Here is a 25848-nt window from a genome sequence, read left to right on the forward strand (position 1 = left end):
CTTCAGCCGACAAGTGGGGCGCTTTCAAATAACTTTTCTGAGAAGTTGGTAAGCGTTTGCCAAGTTTCAAAAGTACCATTGCCATTGCCAGATATTTCGATGTCAATGTTCAGTGTAATGTAATCAAAGGTCCACATAAAAGAACCTTATCGTTTCGTGTGGATGCGAATAAGGTTTTCAAGTTTTGATAAGAATTGGATAAGGAGTGGAAAACCACAAATAAAATTTTAAGGTAAATTTACCAATGGTGCTCCCATTTTGCTTTTTGCTGCTTTGCTTGTAACTTGAAAATATGAAGTCTTTTATCTACTGTTTTGTACTTTCGCAAATATTTAAAAAATATTATTGTAATTTTACGATAATTATTACAAACATTTCAAATGCCTTCCAATCATTGTTTACTACTTGTCCCTGGAAACGCCGTTTTACCGCCGTAGAACACAGGTTTTCTTAAGGGTATGATATATACTTTACAATTAATATTAGGACATACTAACAACTGTATTCTGCTCTTTGTAACGCTCTTCAGCTGCACATCTGGTCAACACAACAAACAATTGTTCTTAATTGGGTGAACGTTATTTCATAAAATAATATGATTAGTTAAAAACGGAAACGTTTTTTGTTTTAAATTATCGTAAATAGTACCCGCATGTACTGATCTGTTTAAAAAAAATCTTTTCAAGATTCTAAAATACAATTAAATATGTCATTTGAACAAAAAAGTAGGAACGTTGGTATAGTTAATAAATATGACATAATAATACAAATTAAAAATTAAATAACCAATAGTCATATAGTCTCGTATCTTGTAAATTCGTCCATGCTGTTACAGAAAAAGTAAAAAGTCATAAAATGACGTTTAGCTGTCAGTGTCATGAGAGTGTCATCATTTGACTTAAAATTGGGGTTCATATTTCATTGTTTTGTAGTTGCTGTCTATATTTAGATAAGCATATTCTCACGGTTTTAAATTAATTTACACATTCTTTTATTTAGTATTATATACCTTTGTAAATTTACTTTAATCATATAAGTGAATATGGGTCGGAAACCACAGTCAAAGCCAAATGAAAAAGAAAACAAATTTAATCAACTTAAACGAAAAGAACTTTTAAATATTGTTCAGAAGCTGTTAAATTTAACAACGGTATTCTATGGAACGGGTAATGTGACGAAAGTTTGGGATCATCATAAAGAAATTGAACCCCTTATCAAGGAAATTACTAATTTAGAAATTTCCCCAAAAAAGCCGCAAATAGTGTCACGACAAGCCAATGTAGAAAAGTATGTTAATTGGTTGAAAGATAATGGAGCAGAATTTGATGGTATGTTTTTCTAATATTATATATTCTCTTAGTTTTCATTAATTGGTGCATAAAACTTTTATATTATGGTGACATACTATCACACATTAGCATTGAATTCTTATTTCAATATTTAATTAGTTATTCTAAAAAATTAACTATGCTTTGACAAAAATTAAATCTAATTTATAATCCTATAAACTGCAATAACCTAATGTTTTCCACCTATCTGTCTAAATTGTAAAGCCGCTGGTCAGAAAAAATAAGTTTATCTCATTAAATTATTACATACTTTTTCCAGGCATTGAAATAGCTGAATTTGTTGGCTATGATCTCGGCTTAAAAGCTTTGAAAGAGTTTCCAGAGGATTCCCTCATCCTGACAATACCACAAAAAGTTATGATGACAGAGAAGGATGCACATAAATCAGAGTTGTCAGAATTCATAAAGCGAGATCCATTGATGCAAAATATGCCCAATGTGACATTGGCACTCTTTTTGTTACTTGAAAAAAGTAAACCAGGTAAATAATCAAATTTATTTCTAATAATTATAATATTTTATGCCATCTTATTTGTACTTGTTCTCTATCATTCTGATGTTTCATAAAATCTCCTTTTTAGTAGTAAACCCAAATTATAATCATTGGTTTAAGTGTTTTTTTAGTTCTACAAACACATGTACATATTGTATGTTATTAATATTTATATCCCTATGTTACTCACAAAATAAGGTTAAAAAAAGCTTAATCAACTGCAAATTGTGAGAACTAGATACAATTTATACAAGACCACATGGGAGGCACCAGCTTTCAAACAAAAAAAAATCATGAAAAACAGTTCACCCAGTAAAAAGTAATGAGTTAAAATACACTGTAAGAAATACACTTAAATTGCAAGCCTCCTTCTTGTTTTGAAGTCAGTTAAAAATAAATTATAATTAAATAGTCAACAATGACCTACCAAGCTCTTATGAATGATTCTGAACATAATTTGAATTGTTAACTAGCAGAGGTAATTTCTATGGCCTAATTCTTAATTAGCTCTAATTTATTTAAATTAAATTCTATGTACATATCTTATGATTCTTACAGTTATTTTCATTAAAACATTTCAACAAATGCTATGGAGCAAACATGCATTTTACTTAATGATACTGTTTTTATTAACTGTTCTTTAAGATTTATCTACACTAATATAATAAAGAAGAAGAATTTGTATTTTTGTTTGTTTGTTTGTAATGGATGAACTCAAAAACTACTGAACCGATTTTCAAAATTCTTTCACCATTAGATAGCTGCAACTTCACTGAGTGACTTTGGCTATGTGTACCACGGGCAAAGCTGGGTGAATAGCTAGTTTAATTATACTTTCTAAATATGTATTACAATTTAAAATAAGCTTTTTAAAATTTCTCATATAATTTAATTTATTTAGATATAAAAAATAAAATAACAAATTAATCTTAATATTTAAGTTTTCTCTATAATCCTTATGAAATTAAATGCCTGCAAATTGTCTGAACTAGATCAAATTTAAAAAATGCAGTTAATCGATAACCTCTTTATTTTTATTTTCGAAGTTGGTGAAAACTTTTTCATCACCTAACTGGTTTGTCAATTATATTATTTCAGATTCATTTTGGAAACCATACATTGAAACCCTGCCAGAGAAATATTCTACTATTCTGTATTTTGATTTGGATGAATTTGCTGATCTAAAGGTATACACTTTTTAAACAAACCTATTTTTCAATAAGTAAGTAATTGAGAAATTCTGAAAAAATAGAAAAAATTGGATCACAAGTCGGGATGATCAAATTTTTCTCTATTCTTTCAAAATTTCTCATTTAAAAAGCATTTCAATGCTATAAAACTAAAAATTAAAAGTAAGTAATTGTTACATGAATGAGGGGATGGATAAAAGCTTGTTCACATTGGTCAGATCCCTATATACCAATAAACAATGGGTCATTTTAAGCCTATGTGATTATTTGTAAACAAGATTTCCGCGCATGGCATCACAAGCGTAGCAGACAGACCAACTTAATTTCTCTTATTATACATAAAAAATTACTGTTATTATTTTAATAACGCAACACATCCAAGTGTGTTTAAAATGACATTGACGTTTTATAAATTTAATTAATAATTTCATTCTCATGGGGCTTTTTTTTACTATGTGGGCAAATTCAAAACTAGTAGGGTATCTATTGTTAATGTTTGACAATTTTGTTAACTTTTTTAAGGTTAAAAGAAAGATGTGTAGTTGTGGAACATTGTAACTATAATATTTTATGTACTATTTTAAAAGTATATTGCTTTATAAATAAAAATCCCAATTTCCCTTGGTCACGCCATCACGCGTGAACGGCCGGACCGATTTCAAAAATTCTTTCACCATTAGAAAGCTGCAATTATACTGAATGACATAGGCTATAGACATACCACGCCTGAAACCAGGGCGTGCAACTAGTCCGTTATAAAAATAAAAAGTGTACTTGTCTTATAAACAAAGTTAAAAATCGAACTTTTTATTTTATTCAACTGTTGAAATTTTTGTAAACATTTCATCTCTTTTATTTGGTTGTTTAAAAATGATTTTAATTTTCTTTTCAGCCATCCCCAACATTTGAGTCATCACTGAAACTGTATACAAATATAGCGAGACAGTATGCCTACTTTTGGCATAAAATCAACAAACCAGATGTACCTGTTTTGAAAAGTTTACAGGAGATCTTTACTTTTGAGAATTACAGGTTAGTGAACAAATCATTTATCATCTGCACGCGAGAGAGTAGAGCAAGTTACGTGTAATTATATGTGTGATAACTTCAATACAAGACAACATTTAATTTTTATAGGATCATGAAAGAAAAAAGATGTTTCTTTAATTTGCTATGCTGCCAGCACAGAACATTGATGTATATTTTTTAACGCACGTTGGTAGAAAAAATTAATTAAAACGAAAAATTTACTCAAAAATACGACATTTGACATGATAATAAGTTTTTCTAATGTCTCAATTGCTCACGTCACACATTTACAGTAATGTAATTTTTGCGAATTATTCAAGTATTTGTTTTTATTTTATTTATTCTAATTATCGTTGGTACGAAAGTTGAAGACTTTATTTACATAGCCTGTCTTAAGTTTACTTTTAAAGACATAAATTGCCAACTTTCTCCTTGTTTATCTGATGAACCACAAGAAATGCATTCCTCTATATTGATCTTTTCAGTTTTTTCGATATTTCTCACAGTATCGGTTTTCCCTACCAGGCCGAGATGAAAAATTCACCTGCATAAAACCTTACACAATAAATTTTCTAATTATTAACAGAGATCAAAATCCGTTGCAAACATTAAATAAAAAAGCTTAGAAACCCACAGAGGGGAGAGTGACATGGTTTTATATTATGTTTAATAGTACTTTTACTTGTAAAATTATTCATCAAATCACTTAATACACATAAGACTATTCGACTGAACAATCTTTAATACTCCCTGTTTAAGAAAGATTATTCGGTCGGGAGATCGATAATATTAGATATTTAGTTAAAATAGTATTAACTATAATAATAAATAAATCATTATCCTACTAATCCTATTAATATAAAGTTTGTAAGGATGTGTGTTGCTCTTTCACGCAAAAACTACTGAGCCGATTGCAATGAAATTTGGTACGTAGACAGCTGGACAACTGGAATAACATATAGGCAACTTTTTATCCCGATATTCCTACGGGATACGAACTTACGCGGGTGAAACCGCGGGGCAGCTAGTAAACAATAGTTTTCTTGATACAAACAAAAACTTCACCCAGATTCATTGAATTAAAATAAGTATTAGCTAGAAGAAGATATCCAGTATATCTTCCAGCACAGTAAAATCTAAAAAAATTAACTGATTTGCATTTTCGTTAGAATTTATTCTATTATAGAATTGTACAAACGGCATATGTTTATATAAAAATAAAGAAAAAACGATTCGCTGGAATTTGTGAAATTGGATTACGTAGGTATGATTCTAACCATCTGGTGTTGTAAAGTTTCCTTCAGTTGTATAAGTAAAGATTTCTTAAGTGCAATGTATGAAATGTTTACCGTTATAAATATATAAACATGGTGGTCTGAAATTAGATACAATATCAATATCACTAATATATTTATTCAATCCCTGAAATACACACTTTACACAAACATATATAGTCTTGTCTTAATTATTGCACTTGCCACGTAATACTGAGCACCAATATTGAATCAATCACAAAACAATCTTAGCCCTGCTAAGCGTAATGTGTTGGTCATTGTGGCTTATTTCAATTAAATCCTAAATTTAATCAGCTTCAAAAGCTATTCATATATATTTCTTAATTCATAATCTTAATCCAATTAAACGTATTAAAAATAAATTATGCTTAATTTCAGTCTAATCTCACGACAAATGCAACAATATTTATTGGAATGGTTTTCTTAATGAGTCCCACATGTATTCAGGTGAATCGGCATCAGCGTGTGTATCTAACGTATTAATTGAATAAATATTTGAGGTTAGCATAGGACTTTTACTTCTCGTGCTGCTGTTATTTTTTGCTGATCGACTTTCAAACACTGGTGAGGGAATTCTTTCTTCATTGGTGCACTGTTTGCTTTCAATAATTTTACTTTGTTGTTTCCATTTAAATGCAGCATATGTCAGTAAAAACAATACAAGAGCCAAACCTATGATACTTGCTGTTACCACCGTAACTGATCGCGCATTACTAGATGTGTTAAAAGCGGGTATCGACGGCCTTTCCTCTATTGTTTCCAATAATTTTACTTCAAGGTTCTCCTCGTTTGAAGATGCAATATTTTTATCATTGAGATGTTGTAAGTCTTCAAATACAATAACGCTGTCACCATCATCATCCTCTTCTAATAAAATTTTCTTAATTGGGTCTGCTTTCGAAGACACTGAAATAAATATTCATAGAATTATTAAAATTATTTAGAAACTAGATACATAATAATCAATAATTATATTTACCTCTGGGCTGAAGAAGTTCTTCTGAATCTGTTTGATTATTGTTATTGTGAAGGAGTTTAAATATATTATTCCAATTAACTATCTCTTTATCAGTATTAAAGGTACGACCCTCTCGTCCAGATTTTTGCTCACTTTCAGTTTCGGTGTTCGAAGGAACTATATCTTTTGTGTTCATATGATTTTGATTTCCTTTATTTTCGTTGTATCGACTTGTATTACTAAATAATGACATTATGCCCATATTTTCACCATTTTCATTCACATTATTTCCAAAATCCATAACAACAGGAATGTTCAGATAGTTTGAATTAAGGGCATTTAAATCTAAATTAGACTTAGGGTCATGAAGATTGGCTTCTAAGAGAGCTCTTAAAGGATAGGTTTCCTTAGATATAGGTTCAATCAGAGACTTGGACAAAAATGGCTCTGGAGGATTTGGCTCTTTCGAAGCATTGTGAAATATATCCGCTAAGTGCACATGACTTGAACCACGCTCTCTATGTTCTACCAATTCGCTTAATGTCATGTTTCTTTCCTTCAGTATTCTCGAAAGTCTTGCCCTTGCTGAAAATATAAAAAATTACAGTTATTATTTATTTAAGCAAAAGATAAAATCGTGTGGTATAATATGAATATTTACTTGTTGTGTCATTAAGAATTTCTTCTATTTCAAATTTCGCCGTATCTTCTGTTACAGACATATAGGGTTGAATTTTAGGTATTATAGAAGATCTTGTACTAGGCGACTTGGTTGATCTGAAACGATTTTGCGATCCAGTGGTCGATTCTGTGACGGTAGTAAAATCATCCAGTGTAGTCATGTTATCCCTATTGTTTGCATTTGTTGTTCCTTGCGTTTTAGCAATAAATTCTGATGCAGGCACCAAGTTACCCATTGCAAAGACATCGTTTCTCACCCCATCGTTAGATTCTTCCTCAGATTGCTTCTTTTGCTTCATACGTTTCTTATTAAGTCTATTGTTAAAAGCTTGCCTTCTTAGTTCGGATGCGTTTAAAGTTGGTCTTATGTGAGAGTGAATCCTTGGCTTTTGCGTTATTGTAACGATTTTTTCTGTACTTGTCATAGGTACCGTAGTAGGTACGGTTTCGTCAGTATCAGTAGTTATAATTTCATCATTTTCTTGTGTATTTCTGTTATTAAATTCCATGTCAATGGTGGGCTTAAATGACTGAGAATTCATGTCCACATAGCTTGACTGCGTCGTTGGTATCTCGGTATTCTCCGTTTCTTGAAATTGTTGCGTAGAATCTTCTACCATTACTGTTGTTGATATGAAACTATTCTCACTTACCATGGGATCTTTTGTTTCTCTATTTGTAGTTACATCTGAATCTTCCTTAATTTTTCTATTTTTTGTATGAGTTGGCATGAATTCAATCCAATCTTTAGATTTCTGGATATTTCTATTGTTTTGATACTTTCTTGAAGTTAAAGCTATAAGATCCCTGCTTAATTGAACTTTACGCGTATTGTTGTACGGTCGTGTACGTAATTTCCTACGTACATGAAATGGAAATCGACGTCTAGTATGAGTCCGAGTAGTGTTCTCGATATGATCATTCGAATTTATTTCAACGATTCGTTGGGTGGTAGTTGTTTCGTCTGCTATATATTCGGTTGTAAATGTTTGCTCTGTCACAGGCTGTTCTTCGATTATTTCTTTTATATCATTTTGCTCCTGACTTCCGGATTGGGTAAATGGTAGATTATTTTGGACTTCATCGTTGTTCGAACTATTGTTCGATTCGATATTATTTTCGTAACTTAATTTTTCATGATTCTCTGACAAATCGCCAGTCTGAAGTATAGACAATGCTTTATCCCTACCTTGCAGTAAGTCACTTAAAGAAAGGTTATTTTGTTGCAAAATTTCACTCAAACTTCGTCCGTTAGATCGTTTCAATATGGCCTTTAGTGCCTGAGGTTCAAGGGGCTCTTTATCCTGAAAATAAAATTCAAATGAATTTATTCATGATTTTAAAAATACACATTCGTATTTAATAAATTTTTTTAGTACAATACATTCCGTATTTCACGAGGGTTGTGCAACATACAGTAGAGGGTGTGTGTTAATACATGTATTCTGATTCAATATTAAATTAGAAATTTATCAAGATGATTATCAAAGACTAGGGTTTAAATTCAAGTGTCTAGTTTTTGTTATTTATATTTTCTACTTATTTACTTCAATATACCATTCGGAGTTCTTCCTCCATATTTTTATATTCTTCTATTGTTATTTTCTTGCAAAGTGGTATTATTTTGTTCATGCTCTTGGCTAGTCTCTGTGCTTCTCCGCGTGTACTATGATTTACACCCTTTAACTTAAAGCAATTTTGAACCAAACATAATAATCAATAACTAGGATATTTAATTTCTTACTTAATTAATAATTTAGGTTCTATGTATTGCTCAAAATAAAAAGTTACCTATTACCTTCAATAATGCTTTTTCTTTTTGGCTTATAGTATTTTTGGTTTTTTCTTTTATCTTATCTTTCTTTAATTTTACTTGATCATCCGGAATGGGCTTAATAAGTGATTCCAAAGAGAATTCTGATAAAGATCGATCGTTGTATGTTGGTAAAGGTTCCGAAACAATAATTTTATGATCATCTTGGGGTGCAGCAGCATCCTCATCGTCTATTTCTGTGTTTAGTGAATAAGGAAGTCTACCATCTTGTTCAATCTGCTCCTTATTGCCTTGATCATTGGTGGCATTTAAAGTTCCATCAATAAATTGTTCATTACCTATATTATTCCATGGATTTTCTTCAGGTATTGTTTCGTGAAGCCGAAAACCGTCAAATTCACTCAATCTAGGCCATTGTTCCGTATCGGGACGCTTTCGCCTATGACCCCGTCTTCTAGCTGGGCGTTCAAGTCCTGGTTGGTCTCCCCATCGATTCGATTCATCTTCTTCTTTTGTTTCGTGACGACTAACTTTCTTCCTACGTCTCACCGTTTCTGGAGGTGTAACGAAATATTCTTGATTGCGGGGTAATACATCGCTGTGGAATACGTGTCTTTCCTGCGCTACAAGATCATCTGATGATATTTGTGGCCGACGTTTTCTCTTACGCGTCCTTCTACGTTTGGGAATCTCATCTGGAGTGTCGTCTTTCCAAGCGTCACTTTGGGGAGTTTCTGGTAGTTTCGGTTCTTCTAAAGCTCTCCACGCCTGAAAAATAAGAAAATATAATTTGCTTATTTTATGTCATGTGGAATACAATATATTCAATATTTACAGTAAACATATTTAATGACTTATTATTTTAATCATCAGCTTATTATTGATGTTGCTTTTAACAACATACAATCCAAATAATTATATTAAAATATATATGAAACAAATATTGTAGATGGAAAAATTTGAATGCTATAAACCATACCCTAAATTTTTATAAGATAATTGAACTATTGACACATTATTTATCAATAATCTACATAAAATAAAAGAAACTAAGTCGACAAACTGATTAGGTTCAACAACGGAGTTTAGCAGTTTGGCAAAATTTTTTAAATATAAATTAATATAATTGTATACTTAAAAAAATAAATAAATAAAATAAACTTGAGTTCAGCGTTTCCATCAAAATAATTGCACTCACATTATAAAAATCAATGCTTAGCTTAAGCAATTGTATGGAACAGTTCGTGATATTCCTACAGATCCTACGTTTTTATCTGACATGAATAATGCTCTTGCTTATGAAATTTTACGGTTTTTTGGCAGTGCATTGGGCACATGCGTTGCTACGGTTTGGCAAAAAGATGCGGGTTCGAATCCCGCCTCGTGATCAATTTTTTTCTATTCTTTCAAAATTACATCAATATCGTTCTGTTTAACACTATCGGTATAACATAATTTAATTGAAAAAACACCATACTCGGAGGTTAAAGTTCAATCACCAAAAGTGAATTCATAACAAATTACGATTATCTCATCGATATTCAAAGAAAGCCGTTACCAAACACTGTATGCCATAATGCTAAGAAAGTTGAAAGTGGTACGACCGGTTTGCTTCACCCGCAGTTTGGTTCATACTAACTCATGCTCGCTAATGAGTACGTCACACCTCATAACTAAGAACTAGTGAGTTATGTCAATCACTGTGCGATATGTGTGTTGTATGGTGTGGTATGTAATTTAAAATGCTTGAGTTCAAATGTCGATTTGTTTTTAATGTAGATGTCGACCTACATTAATAATTATACTACATATAACAATCAATTGATTTTACGTATTAAAATCATAATTTAACTTGTCATTTGTTACAAAGATGCATGTCTTATTTCCATCCCGAATTATGTATGTATATAGTTAGCATACAAAAAATCTACCACTGCATTTAAATAGGTAAAAACAAATTAATTAAAAGAATACTATATTTTGCTTTAATATAATACGTAATAAAACTTTTTCTTTAATCATTTCATATTTAATATAGACATATCACATAATTTTTACATTAATTTATTGGAACAGGCATAAAACTCTCTCTTTTAATGTATTTTTTACGTTTAATTTTCAAGAAACGTTTCGTCACATTCCAACCAAAAATATATATATTGTATTGTATGCACACAAACATAATGTAAAACTGTTCTTATAAATACAAACGCGTTTTTAAATTAAGTCAATTAAACGTTCATAATATCAAAGAATTTATGCTTGCATTCATTTGCAATAATAATATGCTTTTCCAATCAATATTTTTGCATCTCTTTACATATTATCATATTGATCATGTTTATGTCTGTTGAGACGATTCTGTTTAGTCAATAGAAAATTAAAAATTTACATTGCGGATTGCGTTACTCAGAGGACGCAACTTTTATTTAATGTATTATAGTATGTCATTTATAAAGCGTATAAATCAATCAATCAATCACATCTAAAGGAAGTATCATTGTACTAAGGTGCGCACACATTTCGGTGATGCATTTTTATTAATATATATTTAAAAACCACGTTTGATTATTTTCATATTATTCATTAGACGTTAAACAACTAAATTTACCTGATAATTAACATGACAACTGGTTTTTAAATACATTGATCAAGAAAAGGTGACTTTCTAAGCAAAATCAATGCATTTTCTTTGTGCATTAGACAAAGTGTGATAGCCGTAGATTAAAAGTATGAATATAATGAAATATCACTTTAAAGATTCAATGAAAACATACTCCAGTGTTCATATGGTCGCATTTGCCCCAAATTTGTCTTAATTAAAAAAATATCATTAACTTTCGTTTGTTTATTTAGACTAATATGTAACAACGTGAACAGACTCGATTTAGATTTGCATAAAGTTGCTGGTTGCGCAGTTACTACTGTATCTATATTAAGGTGTTCTTGTAAAATTTCCTATTGTTCTACTTTTTGTTACACCAAATAATGAAAAAAAAAATAAATAAAAAAAAACAATCAATCAATTATCCATAGATTCACGAATAATTTATTTGTAACATGGAAAAAAGGGATCTTCACTACATAGTATAAAACAAAGTCGCTTTCTCTCTCCCTATGTATGTTTAAATCTTTAAAACTACGCAACGAATTTTGTTTGTATGGATGTATATTTTTCCTATTACAAAACCATCTCACTTTTACGGATTCATAGTATCGATACATGTAAGTGGGATACGCTAAAATAAAATGTAAATATCTGTCTGTTGTATTAATCAAAGCTATTTATTAAAGGCGTATGAATGTATTACAATAGTCAAAATAAAACAATTTTCCATCCGTCTGTCCGTTTCGCCTTATCTTTATAACCGCTGGTCCATATGTAGGGAGACTTTCATCAGCAGATAGCTCATGCAACGCGTGTTTCTCGACATATTTACGGTTACCGTTTATTGCCTACAAGATGGAAATTTAATTAAACAACCGTATAATATATTATTAAGAATAGAAAGAGTAAAAATATTTATTGTTACGTAACTAAAAAATTACACGAACCATATTATGCCGACAAATATATTTAATATTTATATAACTATGTTAAACTTAGAAATTTTATTATAACTTGTTACACAACTGCAATGCGCGTTTTAGAAATCTTCACCGCTGGATTTGTATTTGATGCGTTAAAAGTATTTTTTTCATGGTTTGACAAGCGTTTGAAAAGAAAACTACAGTTATTTAATTAACATTGAGTTATTTTCAAGTGTCTTTCCGTATTTTTAATTAACGTTGATGTATAAAATATATGTTCTTGTACAACATAATATATAAATGTCATTTTAGAAAGACATATTTGACTTGTTTATGATTTAACGTTGGATGTTCGTGTGCGTGACTATATTACAACGATCGTTTTTTTTTTTTGGTTAATGCGGAATTATGTGTCATTTCAAATTGTATTTGTATGACTATTTTTCTGGAAATAACTTGTATTATCTGTATTACTAGAAGATTATTTATTGAAATCCCGTTTAGTTCTGTTCCGAAATTATTTTCGAATATATGATTGGACATAGTAGGTAATGATATAAACGTGCTTTCTTATCCGATTCCATATGACAGATTTTCCGTAAAACAAATTATACATTACATAAAATATATTGACCCTAGTCTGCTAGCATAGCTGTCGCTGTATATATGTAATATATTTATTCGAAACATTCGTTACTCCACATAGCCGCTCCTAGGTCCCGATCATAAACGGGAGCTTACTGTATTAAGAAGTGCTAAATTTTGTCGTAGTATTTGTAGTTCTATATAGGTACAATTTCTTCACAGTACTAATAATAATGTTCTGTATACTAATTGTTTAAATTAAAACTGCATTATTAATGCTAATGTTTACCTAAATTATTTAAATTTACATTATCACCGTCGACAAAGCTTTCGTCGATTGAGGTACCTATATAATTTAACTTATTTAATAGAATACCAGTTACCTGTTCATAGCTAGGTACCTCGACATCTAAAGACCTAGCTCGCAGCCCCCTGTGGGCCCTTTCGTATTCCTCCTCAGCTGTATGCACAATAATAACCAACGCAGCCAACGTACTGAGCAGTGTCATGGCGATTCTTGCTTTACCCATATTACAACAAAAACCACAAAACCCTGAGGCACTTCACACACACAGTCCACTTACGTAGTAACAGACGTGAAGCCTGATAGAAAGAGGTTAAGAGAATGAAGGGTTTAAGAAAGGAAATACAAGTGCGTCGATTCACACATGCACCGTATCGATTGTGTACCCTTATCGACGGTATATTTGTAAACAGTCCGTTATCGAGTGTCGTTTTGTCGGCGGCAATTAACTAACTGCTTGATTAGTGGGGAAAAATGTAAGATTTCTCGCGCGAGTTTCCCTCCGTTTTTTATTTTATTCGAACGTGAAAGTGACTCGGGCGTACGTTTGCGCGCTGCGGTACGACCGATCTGAGTGGCGTTCTTTGCTTTGGGCTTGATGAACTTTGAAGCTTGACAGTTTTACTTATAATTTTAATGAACACTCCCGCATGTACTGTTTCCCTAGTATATATGATGTCATTTTTATCTGAAACTTATTGTTTACTACTTAGGTTTAAATATGTAATAATTTATTAAAATTATGGAAATCCTCATTTATTATGCGAATATAGAAAGTGCGCATAACAATAAGTAAATTTAATACATGATAATCGTTTAAAAGATACAATTTGATGTTTTTTTTTTTGCAAAATATACGCAATTAGTTAATTAATATAAATTTAAGTAAAAAGAAACGAGATGATGCTTTTATTTTCAGCACTATTTTATGTGCACTATTTGCATGTATATTGACGTGACATTTCATCAATAAAAATTTTACGTTTCTAACACAGTGTTAGCAAACATCAAATGTCTGAATTTAATATTTCCAAAAAAAGTAAATGTAAGAAAATACTTGAAGAACTCCAAACCACATTACCATCGAAAAATGTGACGATTCGACTAGAAAAGCAATGACTGGAAATTCACATCGCCACTCAATAAGACTTCTATTAAAAGAATCGTCATTTCACGATTTCCATAACGTAAGAGGAATTACAGCCATGATGCTGATCAGTGATCTTAGTATTATGTGAAACGGAATGCATGTGCCGCGTCGCCTGCCAAGCGGAATGCACGTTATCTGTTCAAAAATCAATATGCCATATAATCGGATGTGTGATTTAATGTATGGAAATGTTTAAGTGTCCATTTGCATGTATAATTGGAGACGTAACTTTTTATTCGTTACTCCGTTTTGCCTTTGAATTTTTATGGAAATATTTAGTTCTGATAGATAAATGTTAAAGACTCCTTAACGTTTACGAAAAAACTCTTTCATATACCATAAGTCCTAACCAGAAGTTTCAATTATTTTCTGATGGATTCGATATAAAATAAAAATTTTTTTCAAAACATATTTTTGTCATCATATTTCAAATCAACGCTTTGCGACATTTTATTAAAAGGTACTAGAATATTCCTGACATGCGTGCTAAAAACAATGTTCGTGATGTTATATGATCCATAGTCATTAATTGGAGGAATAATTAAGTTAGGTATAAACTCTCAGAAAATATTTTAAAACGTTTGAAATATTTTTAAAGTGTAAATTTACATGCCTCAATCAATACATATAGAATAAATAGATTCAATGACAAATTTATAAGTAGTGCTTCTATTTTTTTGTAAAAACAATTGTATGTGGTGTTGAAGCCAGTCAAAATCGTTTAAATTACAGAAAAAATATTTATTTATTTTATTTATAAAAGGTACCTTACAGCTAATTTTACAGTATCTATTTATAGTATCACATTTACAAGTTCTTGAAAATTATTGCCTATTGTCTTATCTGCTTTAATTTAATCGCAAAAACCATACAAAAAGTTTAATCTGTACTAATATTAAAAATATTCAAAACCAGTGTATTTATGCACAGTATAAGGGATATAGTTATGAAAAGTTTATCGACAAATATTTGAACTAAGATCAATGAATAACACTTTCAAATAATTATGATAGCGCCACAATAGGTGGTGACCGCAACTCGAATATAGCCATACTGTGATTTACAGTTCCACCGACGCAGGCGCAGCACTTCCGTGTCATTAGCAGCCTGTGAATTTCGATTTTTCACGCCAACTTGCTCGATGGCATTTCTGTTTTCTATCGTTGTTTTACAAGATTACACGTTGCGCAAGCCAGCTTCGCAGATGTGACACTTACTCGGTTTACGACTGTCTGTACAACTGTTTATAAATATAACTATCTTGGCAAGATGCGTATGTGTATGATTTTATAATGAGATTAAGAGTTCTAAAGCGTACCAGAGAACGATGTTTTAATCCAAAAATATACATATATAAGGTAGTGAGAAAAAGCATTCGAATAGTTCTCGTATAAGTAAGTTAATGGAATAAAACACGACACTCATGTTAGTCTTTTCGGTTCCCAAAATTACTATTGGGCAATTTTAAAACTCGATTGTCGTTTTGAGATAGATTTGTCGGTGACTAAAGCGCAATTATATAAATTTATTTTAATGATATAATTAAGGTTAATAGATTCGACTTTCTAATCATGGAATATATACTGAGATATTTTAATGTGCGACTGTAGCATGCATATAACATTACAAAACCTTTTCGTGTAAAAATTGTTATGGTATTTACGGAGGCATTGTTATTATCTTCACAGTCTCATTCCATACCGATTGGATTATTTTAAAATTCCAACATTACGTGAATTCGAAATCCAACAATGGTAAGAATTTCATCTCCAGCATTATGAACTGTGAAACTGTGTATCATCTCATATTTAGTCATCAAGATAATGAATTATGTAAAATCTTTACATTATCGTGATTCTCTGCACACTGGCATTTCAAGCGTCACGATAACAAACGCTTTTTATTAAATGTGCTCTAATAAGCTCCCGTGCTCTCCCTTTCGAAGAGGGTTGCCATTGAAGACATTATAGAGTTTTTCATTAGTATACAACTTTCAAAGATATACGTAATGATATTTATATTTGTAATCATTTATCATTTTTTTATCTATACTTTAGTTACTCTTCGTTTGGGGCGATTCATATTTTATTTTTATATATTAACCTTCTTTTCTTTTTCTAAAATAGAGTTTACTGATTATGGATAAAAGAAATAGAATACGATATAAAACATCGACTCAAAAAATATATGTTACGTAACCGCACTACACAGCCCTGAGCACCAAAGAAAACATCTATTCTCCGCGTATGGGTCATTGTTGGCGTTTCACATGAACTCTTACTTTCTTCCAACTCATAATAGATTGTTGGAAAAAAGCTCGTTATTGTAAATGACATGCGCGATCGATGTAGAACATCTATGTTACATGATGATGGTACACACACATGGAGCTAAGCTAATCTAATATTTTTGTCAGAAGTTTTCATATATTCTTTTGTGTGACGTCTGCTCGAAGTTCTAGAATCGAAGTAGAGAATGAAAAAGTTATAGAGATGTTTATATATTTGATACGAATAAATAAATGTTTTAAATGTGCTGCGTTATAATTTCAATCTTATGTCAGTTGTAATACAGCTCAATAAAACGTTTGCCAGCTTCGCAATTTATACTTGCAATTCATCTTTAAATTTACGAGTCATATTTATTTTATTCACACATTTTCCTCGTGAATAATATCAAAACGTTATTTGCGTACCATAGAATATTCGTATCACAAAATAATAAATCAGTAGTATTGACTTTTCGTTGACTCTGTGTTGACGAACCATTACAATTCAATTTGAACATTGACGAATCATGTAGGCCTTTATATAAGTGATTAAACAGCACTATAAAATAAGTGTCTGATGCGATAGTTACCTACTACTACATACTTGAACAAAGTTTGTGTCGTCGTGAATTTATAACAAATTAAGAGGAATTGTATAGGATGAGCAAAGTATAATATGATTTTAAAGGAACGTAATGTTGAAAATTAATTACTATTATATAAGTCATTACATATATATAAAACTTTTAAGTAATTATTTTAACAAATATTAAAGTTTTTTTTTTGGATCGTTGGTATCTACTATCACTTAACTAAAATTAAAAAGTTTTAATCGGATTTCAAACCCTTCCACAAAATTTACTCATTATTCACATGTTAGTACAATGAGCAGCGGAGAGCCGCTACTTCCTAATTCTTAAGACACACCAGAGTTGTTGAACTCCAATAACGTTATTGCCCCTCATTTGACCAGACTCCAGCAAAATTGCAATCCGGATTTGTAATTTGTATCTTTGGACCACGTAAGCCTATAATCTTGATCGGCTACGTGAAAGGGCGGACTTTTGGTAAAGCATAACTAACAGTACTCCTGAACAAAGGAATATCTTAAATTTCGTATCGATACATTTGCAAGCGTTCAAATATTTTGTCATTATACAGTGGGTAATTGAAACATGACCATTCGGTCATGAAAGAAATTATGTTGCGCCATAGACCACACTCCCAATAATATAATTCGATGGGTGATTTCTACTGAATTGCATAACTTATTTTTAGCTTGCGGTTACGAGAGTGATTTGGGATTACCATTTGAAACGAATGGATTATGTTTTATATCCACGCTACACTCTTGTAAAATCTAACAAAGGAGTAAATGAAAATCTATAAATATAGATTGCCTAATGTGCTCAAATGTTGAATGTTTTAATACTAATCTTATATAAGCGATAAAAATAGTTTTATGTTTTCTATTACGACATTAACAAGCATAAAATGCGGGCATTTGATATTTGTAAATATTTAACGTTGACTTTCGGATGTTTTGCAAATATGTACGGGCATATCCTTTCTTCACGTCCGGTGTTTTTAAATTGATGATTTTTTCTATTCAATGTGAATTAATATAACTGAATGTATCTAGGCATGCTTAAATTAATCTCAGTCTCTCGAATGCTATTCGTGTTATTCTACGACTTTGTTATATCGAGTCTGATATAAGTATAAGTTTTTGAGGTCTGGCATAAGGACATCATTAAAGTTTTCTAAGACAACAGTAAATGCTTGTGTCGATTACAATCATATTATTCTTAAACAAAGAACAAAAAATATTTCCTATTAGGTTATGTTAGACTTGTTCAGATTCCCATAAAAATGTATTATTTTATTGATTAATTTTTCTGGGAAAAATATGATCATATTTATATGTCCCTATAGTTACAATTACTGTTTATTTTCTACCATATATCGAACCCAGGACTTTTAAACATCTCAATAAGTTCATATATTTTGTTGTTGTTCATAAAGTAGGTATATTTTAGAAAATAGTTGAGTGTACTTCAGTTTCAAGTATGCTTTCAGATGGGCCGTATCAACAGTGATGACGCGGCAGAATCACATACAGCTCGCCGACCAAAGCACTACTGCCTTTATACCTCTGTGGGACATGTGCAATCATGAACAAGGAAAGGTAAGAAAACGCATTTTACGTAGTCGCTGTGGTATGATTTGTGTATTATGCTTAAATACCATGAATAAGAGGTTAATAGCAGCAGTGGTTAGGATGTCGCACATTATAATTAATCTATACTAATATATCCCATATGAGCCCATATCCCTTTCCTTGCCCATCCCATCCTTTTCCTTTATTCCTCTAATCAATCCTTTCCTAATCCCTTTCCAATTTGAAGTCGGCAATCCATTTGGGCGGCAACTACGTTACGCCGCCCAAATGTTCATGGGCAATAGTAGCGCTTACCACCAGGCACCCCACCAGCTCCATTGCCGATGGTGAAAAAAAAAAAAAGAAATATTGTAAAGCTAAAGAGTTTGGTTGTTTGTTTGATTAAACGCGCTATTCTCATAAACATACTGGTCCGGTTTGAAAAATTAAAAAAAAAATCTTTCATTGTTAGATAGTTTTTTTTTATTGAGGAAGGCTATAGACGAAGCCAGGACGGACCGCTAGTATCGAATAGTCGGGGTGTTGAGACTAGAGAGAAGCGTGGAAAGGGATTTTGCAACTTATCTGCACACTATTCACATCGCCACAGCTCAAAAAGATAAAAAGGAAACCGGCATGTCCGAATCAATAGTTCGACGACATATGACGATGCCAAGCTTCACCAGACCTAAGTGGTGAAAACATCGTGTATGTTGTTGCTGTCAAGTCAACATGTGGTTGATGATGATGAGGAATTGATATTTTATTTCCTGTAAGGTTTTTGTTGTATCTGTTCTTTTGCACTAAGCATTTGTTTCCGAGATTTATTGGCATACGAAAACTTGTCTCTTTACAACACTCCTAATAAATATGCCGCATTCATAGTATATCATCTGACCAAGGCAAATGGCGTATCTTTGTGTTCGTAATGCAAAAAAAAACTCGAAATATTTTTCGAATATCAAAACAGTAAAATTGAAGCTTGTTAAAGACATTGGGACGATCAATAAGATTATCGTCTATTAGAATCTTTTTATCCTAGGTCCCTACTTATTATTTACTAGCTGCGCCACGCGGTTTCACCCGCGTAAGTCCGTACCCCGGAGGAATATCGAGATAAAAATTTGCCTATGTTATTCCAGTTGTCCAGTTATCTACGTACCAAATTTCATTGCAATCACTTCAGTAGTTTTTATGTGAAAGAGCAACAAACACACACATATCCTTACAAACTTTCGCATTTATAATATTACTAGCTGTGACCCGCGGTTGAAACCGCGTAAGTCCGTATCCCGTAGGAATATCGGTATAAAAAGTGCCTATTTGTTATTTTAGTTGTCCAGCTATCTACGAAGCAAAATAGTATTATTATTCACCAATAGATGTCAGGAAAAAAAAAACACGAATAAAACACGAATATGACATTTTCTAAAAAAAATTCCTAGCTAGATCGATTTATCGCCCCCGAAACCCCCTATATACCAAATTTCATGAAAATCGTTGGAGCCGATTCCGAGATTCCAATTATATATATATTTATATATATATATATACAAGAATTGCTCGTTTAAATGTATAAGATTAGGATAGTAGGATAGGATTGTTCTAGATGTAGACTGTATAAAGAACTATTAACCATTCCAGATTACGACAGATTTCAACAAAGATCTGAACCGAGGCGAGTGCTACGCGCTGCGCAATTTCAGAGCCGGAGATCAAATCTTCATTTTCTACGGCGCGAGATCGAATGCCGATCTGTTTCTCCATAATGGGTATGTTTATAATAAAATGAATAAGCTTCTTATGGAATTTAATTAAAATGATTTTATAATGCGCAATAATATATAATGTATAAGACATAATTTACGGTTACTTTAGTTATAAATAAGACTTCGTGTCTTATAAGCAGTTTTTAGAAATATTCTAAAAAGTTGTTAAAATAGACGAAGTATAATATCGAGTCAGCTGGAACTGATTTCAAAACATGAACCAGTTCTGAAAAACATATCCTACTAATCGAGAACCTTCTGGTCTTTTATAAACCTCGCTTAAATAAAAAACGTCTCACAATACAAGATAATAAAATACGCATATAAATAATGAAAACTCAAAACAATAGCTATTTAGATTAACGACACGTAATAACGCTGAGAACAAATTGAAAACAATTTTTGATACAATACTATGACATAACACGTTGCATAAGTGATTACGCACAATTATATCACGATCTATGCGAAAGCAATTATCCATATGATCTAATGTATGTTATCGGTGAAATAATGCTGGAATGGAGTAATTTGCTTTTATTTAATATCCATAATGCGGAATTTCAATAATGAAATATAGTTAGTTGTATTGTAGAACTGTTCGGTTGATTATATTGTCGGCGTCAAATTCTACTTCCTGTATATTTTATACTACAAATAAATAAAACGACATAATAAATGTAATGTTATGTACTTACATAATACACTTGGATAATTTTGATGATAAATTTAATTGAGATACACCTTACCTCACCGAAATTTAAAAGAAGGTATGTAAATAGATCCATCGCAAAGATAAACTTGTGTTTGACTGTACCCAACATCGTATAAATAAAGCTGTATCTTTTTTAATATCTCCTTTTATAATTGTAAAAAAGAAGCTTAAAATTTGATACTTTAACTTCTTTATGTCATAGCGGGCGACTGAGCTGCCGATTCACCTGTTGGTAAGCATCACCACCGTCCATGAACATTCGTAGAGGTAGTGCCTCTATGAATGCGCTGCCCGCTTTAAATGGGTACGGGACAAGGAAAGGATTGGCGATTGGAAAGAAGGAATGGATTGGGAAGGATGAGGAAAAGGAAATGGGCCTCCGGCTCCCCCCCTACCGCCGAACGAAACACAGTAGCATGCTACTACTTCACGCCGGTCTTCTGTGGGGTACTTCCCCGGTACAAGCTGACCTAGTTTCCTGCAATTAAATGATATACTTAAATGATTTGAAATGTATTTTAATATTTCAGTTTCGTTTACCCAAACAACGAATACGACTCTCTGTCTCTCTCGTTGGGAGTGAGCAGTAGTGATCCTTTACGAGAGGCTAAATTGACACTATTGAAAAAACTGGGTCTTGCTAACGTGACGCATTACAACTTATATAACTTATATAAGGAAAACCCCATCAGTCCCGAACTGCTCGCATTTATACGGATATTTAATATGAATAAAGGTAAGGTTTTACATGCAATTTAATCTGTTACCGATGTAGCAACAAATGATAAAAATTTGCGGTTAAGTAGCAGTTGACACGGTTATAAATTGGATGCGTGACCACCTTTTTTTTTAATAATACCTCGAATAATTGCCTAATTTTTTTTGGCATGTTCATGGAAGTCTTGAATAAAATAATCTATTTACAAAGTAATAAAGTAATAATGACATTTCAACTTCAAGTAATATAATCATTTATAACTAATTTCACTCCAATTTCATACTATGATTAAAGAACTGTCGTTTCCATTTAGTCACACATTACTCTTGTGTATTTTTTGAAAATAAAGAATACTCAATATACATACGTAAAGTTTATATTATAAATTTTCAGAGGAACTAGATAAATGGTTGCAAAACGGTCTCCCCGGTGACTTGGTCTCTTCAGAAGAGTCTAGTGCTGAAGCGGTGGGCGCAGACATTGACTTGCGTTCATACAAATATCTGTTGACTCGATGTGGATTGTTATTGGCGGCTTATAAGAAAATGGAGATCAAGGATGAAGCTGATAACTTGAATAGGTAAATATGAATCGATAGGGAAAGTGATTAATGACTGGAAAATATAGTCTTATATTCATATTTTTCACGCCATGATATGTCAAATATATCAAAATACTTGGGAACGCTATCAGCCAATGCTGCCAACTACGAAGAAATAGGTGGAGGTATAATTTTCTAAAATCAGACAATAATTTTTGTATGATCGTGAATACATGTAACATCTTAGTTGACTGAGATGTTACATGTCTTAAGCGTGGGCTCGCTGTAAAGAGTACGAATCGTGTTGATAATGAATATTATGAACAAATTGCGATTAAATTCCTTTAAAAGTTATAGACTGTTGTGAAGATGAGAAAAAATAGAAGAAAGTCGGAAAGAAATATCATCAGTATTGAGGCTAGATTAATAGAATAATTCCTAACGCCTAATACAGCTCGTTTGAGCTACTTTAATGACTAAGTAACTTATTATAAGAAATTAACAAAAAGTTTATCATAAATCAACAAAACCCTGTCAGTTATTTATCATTTATTTGTCAATTTTGATAATTGTAGTGTGGTGTTGCTTAGGTTCTAGCACAGGAAGGTGGAGCGGTGATCCCACTTTGCCGCTCTAATTGTGTGCCTGGCCCGGAAACGGGCAGCCGCCGAAGGGGTCGCGGACGAATTTAAACCAACTCCCGTGGCCCCTTCACTTAAGTGGCTCGACGGAACACAGTGGGGTTTTGGTCGGTAGGAATCCGACATAACCCACGGCTTTATCTCCGGAGGCCGTGGGTATCTATGCAAAAATTTCCCACTTAAAAAAAAAAAAAAGGTTCTAGAAGTTCCCAATAGACCATACCCATAGAAACAATATGTATGTGAACAGGAGAAAATAAATTACGGATCGCTCAGATTTTTGTCCCTTGACAAATCGACATCCAATATAATAAATTTTAGTACTGGTTGTGTACAAGTACGTACGTACGTACGTACAGTTAAACGACAACCTAGAGTTTTTTATTAACACATTGATTATAATGTATAGTTTTGTCTATTCATTCGTTTCTTATTTTTTCATTTTGTTCGTTTCAGGAAAAATATAAAGGTCTTGAAGGAATGTGAAGTACAAATATTACAGGGTGCCATCAAGTACTTGAATTCTGTTTTAGAATCACTTCAACCTAAGAAAGAATGTAGTTAAATAAGTAAATCGATTGTAAATATAATTCAAATCTCATCTTGATTTTTATTGTAACGAATTTAATGTTTTTTAACAAATCACAGCAGTATTCTTTTACAATTTTTTTTGTTACCTTTTATGTGTTATACTGGCATTTTGTTACTTTTTGTGTGACTGCTTTATGAATTTTTTTAATATACATGTTGTTTTAATACCTTGTGTTTCATTGGAGTGAATGTTAAATTGCTGAATTACAAGGATTTTTGGCATTAGTGACATGGCCAGAGTGGCGTAGGTGTGAGAAAAGGTTTGACAATGCAAAAAAATTCTACTGATCTGATATTTAGGAAACTGCCTATTTTTTTTGCAGATAGATTAGTACGTGAGCGATCAATTTATGTTTGCGTAGTAATTAATTAACATAGCTCGTTTAGATTATTTGAAGCATCGAAACCGCGTCAAACACCACACTTAACAATCTATCATTAAATGACGTTTACAAGATCATTAGTTTCAACTTTTGCCACGCGTCGCATGATCCTGGCAGCACTATGTGTGAATTCAAAAGTGGCCTGTTATTCACTTTACCTCAATATTCAATAAAGATCATATTTTTTTAAGTAAAGCAAGTATCCAAATCAATGTAGTTTTTAATTTATAAAAAAACTAAAGTATTTCCAAGGCTCAAAGTGTAAAATAAAACGACATCATTATTATTCATCGACACTTTATTTATATTTTATCATTATAAAAGTATAAATTAAAGTAAATACCTTAAAAATAATATTTACATCTGATTTTCGCCTTAGTTTAATTATAAATACTTATTTCAACTTTAATTATTAACTAAAACTTAATGAGTTGATTTATTCATATCGCTGTACCCCTAAAACGGGTCTGTTATTTAACATCGTCATTTCGCTAAATGCCTAATAAACAAATCAAACATACTTCATTTTTATAAAGACATACAGGAGGAGACATATTTTATGTAATGTTAAAAAATATAAATCCTCACAATTTGTCTTAAATATGATAATAAACATTGTATAAAATAATACGCCTTTAGATTTAGGTACAAAGTTTACCTTGAAAAGGATATCCAATTTATAATCTATAAAATGTGCAAAATCCGTCTTATAAATCAATGTTTTTCAGTCGTAATTCAGTGTCCTAAAATTATCATTTTCATTTTCAAAAATCATTGCTATAACACTCTGTCAGCTTTGCGATGCTTTTAAAATTTATAGTAATATATTTCCTTTTTGATTTAAAAGAAATGGAATAACAGAGTCCGGTTCCGGTTCACTAGTTGTATACTACTTGTACAAGACATTTCTTCTAAACAAGTAAATCTCCAAAACCGACCATACCATTAGGTTTACAATCGACCAGATGAAATCCTCTAATCTTTATGTTACATTAACTTATGCGGCATAGCTTTCTTGTGTTAGACAAGGGATGATTTAAATAAACCATAATAACCTCCTGTAATCTATTCTATACGTACCACAAATATGTCTTTTCTATGGTGTACATTCTGTTTGATGCGTTCCTCATAATATATGTGGTGTGTAACACATTGTAAAAACATTATATTAGTACACAGTATTACCGTAGTCTATTAATCCATATAGTGGTTCAATGAAAACGTTTAGATATGTAAATCGTGCGAGGGGCAAGGGGTGAGAATCAGGAGGAAATAGCCCAAGCTACATACGCCTTTTTTTTTAGCAGCTCGGGACACTATTTAGGGAATGCCGCGCGCATGATTTGATGTTTGTAGGTATGTCATAATTATAATTAATGTATATGATTTGTAGAATGATCAGAAGTTACTTATGAGACAAAAATGGTACGTATTACTTGTGCTGCGAGAGATTGCAAATCATTCTTGGTTGATAACAAGAATCTACATTTAGGTTATTTCTATATTGAGATAACTATTTTTGAATTGTGACAACCGCGATATTGTCTAGACGTTTTGGGGTCTTTACTACGAGATCAAAAGCGTTGTACTACTGTAGGCTTTTATTTTTACTGTATTAATATATATGTGCTACATAATCTATTATGCGGCACATGTGTAAGCCACTTTTTATGATACGTCCTTCATGCTCCACGTATCTACCCCATACGACCTCGAATACT

At 31.8% G+C, this 25848-nt stretch overlaps 2 protein-coding genes across 2 annotated transcripts; one reads left to right on the top strand and one right to left on the bottom strand.

Moving 5' to 3' along the window:
• Positions 1 to 877: 877 nt before the first annotated feature.
• LOC119833107 (actin-histidine N-methyltransferase) lies at positions 878 to 23909 on the top strand. The gene is made up of 9 exons (XM_038356991.1): positions 878 to 1328; positions 1609 to 1830; positions 2941 to 3029; positions 3925 to 4064; positions 18688 to 18796; positions 20414 to 20541; positions 21784 to 21989; positions 22365 to 22551; positions 23610 to 23909. The coding sequence occupies exons 1-9, from the start codon at positions 1043 to 1045 to the stop codon at positions 23716 to 23718; spliced, it is 1476 nt and encodes a 491-aa protein (XP_038212919.1). The 5' UTR covers positions 878 to 1042; the 3' UTR covers positions 23719 to 23909.
• Positions 5455 to 13783, bottom strand: LOC119833106 (putative uncharacterized protein DDB_G0282129). The gene is made up of 5 exons (XM_038356990.1): positions 13269 to 13783; positions 8794 to 9537; positions 6976 to 8299; positions 6336 to 6899; positions 5455 to 6262 (listed from the first exon to the last, which is right to left on the bottom strand). Exons 1-5 carry the CDS (start codon positions 13413 to 13415, stop codon positions 5763 to 5765), a joined length of 3279 nt encoding a protein of 1092 aa, XP_038212918.1. The 5' UTR covers positions 13416 to 13783; the 3' UTR covers positions 5455 to 5762.
• Positions 23910 to 25848: the final 1939 nt, after the last annotated feature.

Source organism: Zerene cesonia, chromosome 16 (assembly GCF_012273895.1).
Source record: "Zerene cesonia ecotype Mississippi chromosome 16, Zerene_cesonia_1.1, whole genome shotgun sequence".
NCBI classification, from domain to species: domain Eukaryota; kingdom Metazoa; phylum Arthropoda; class Insecta; order Lepidoptera; family Pieridae; genus Zerene; species Zerene cesonia.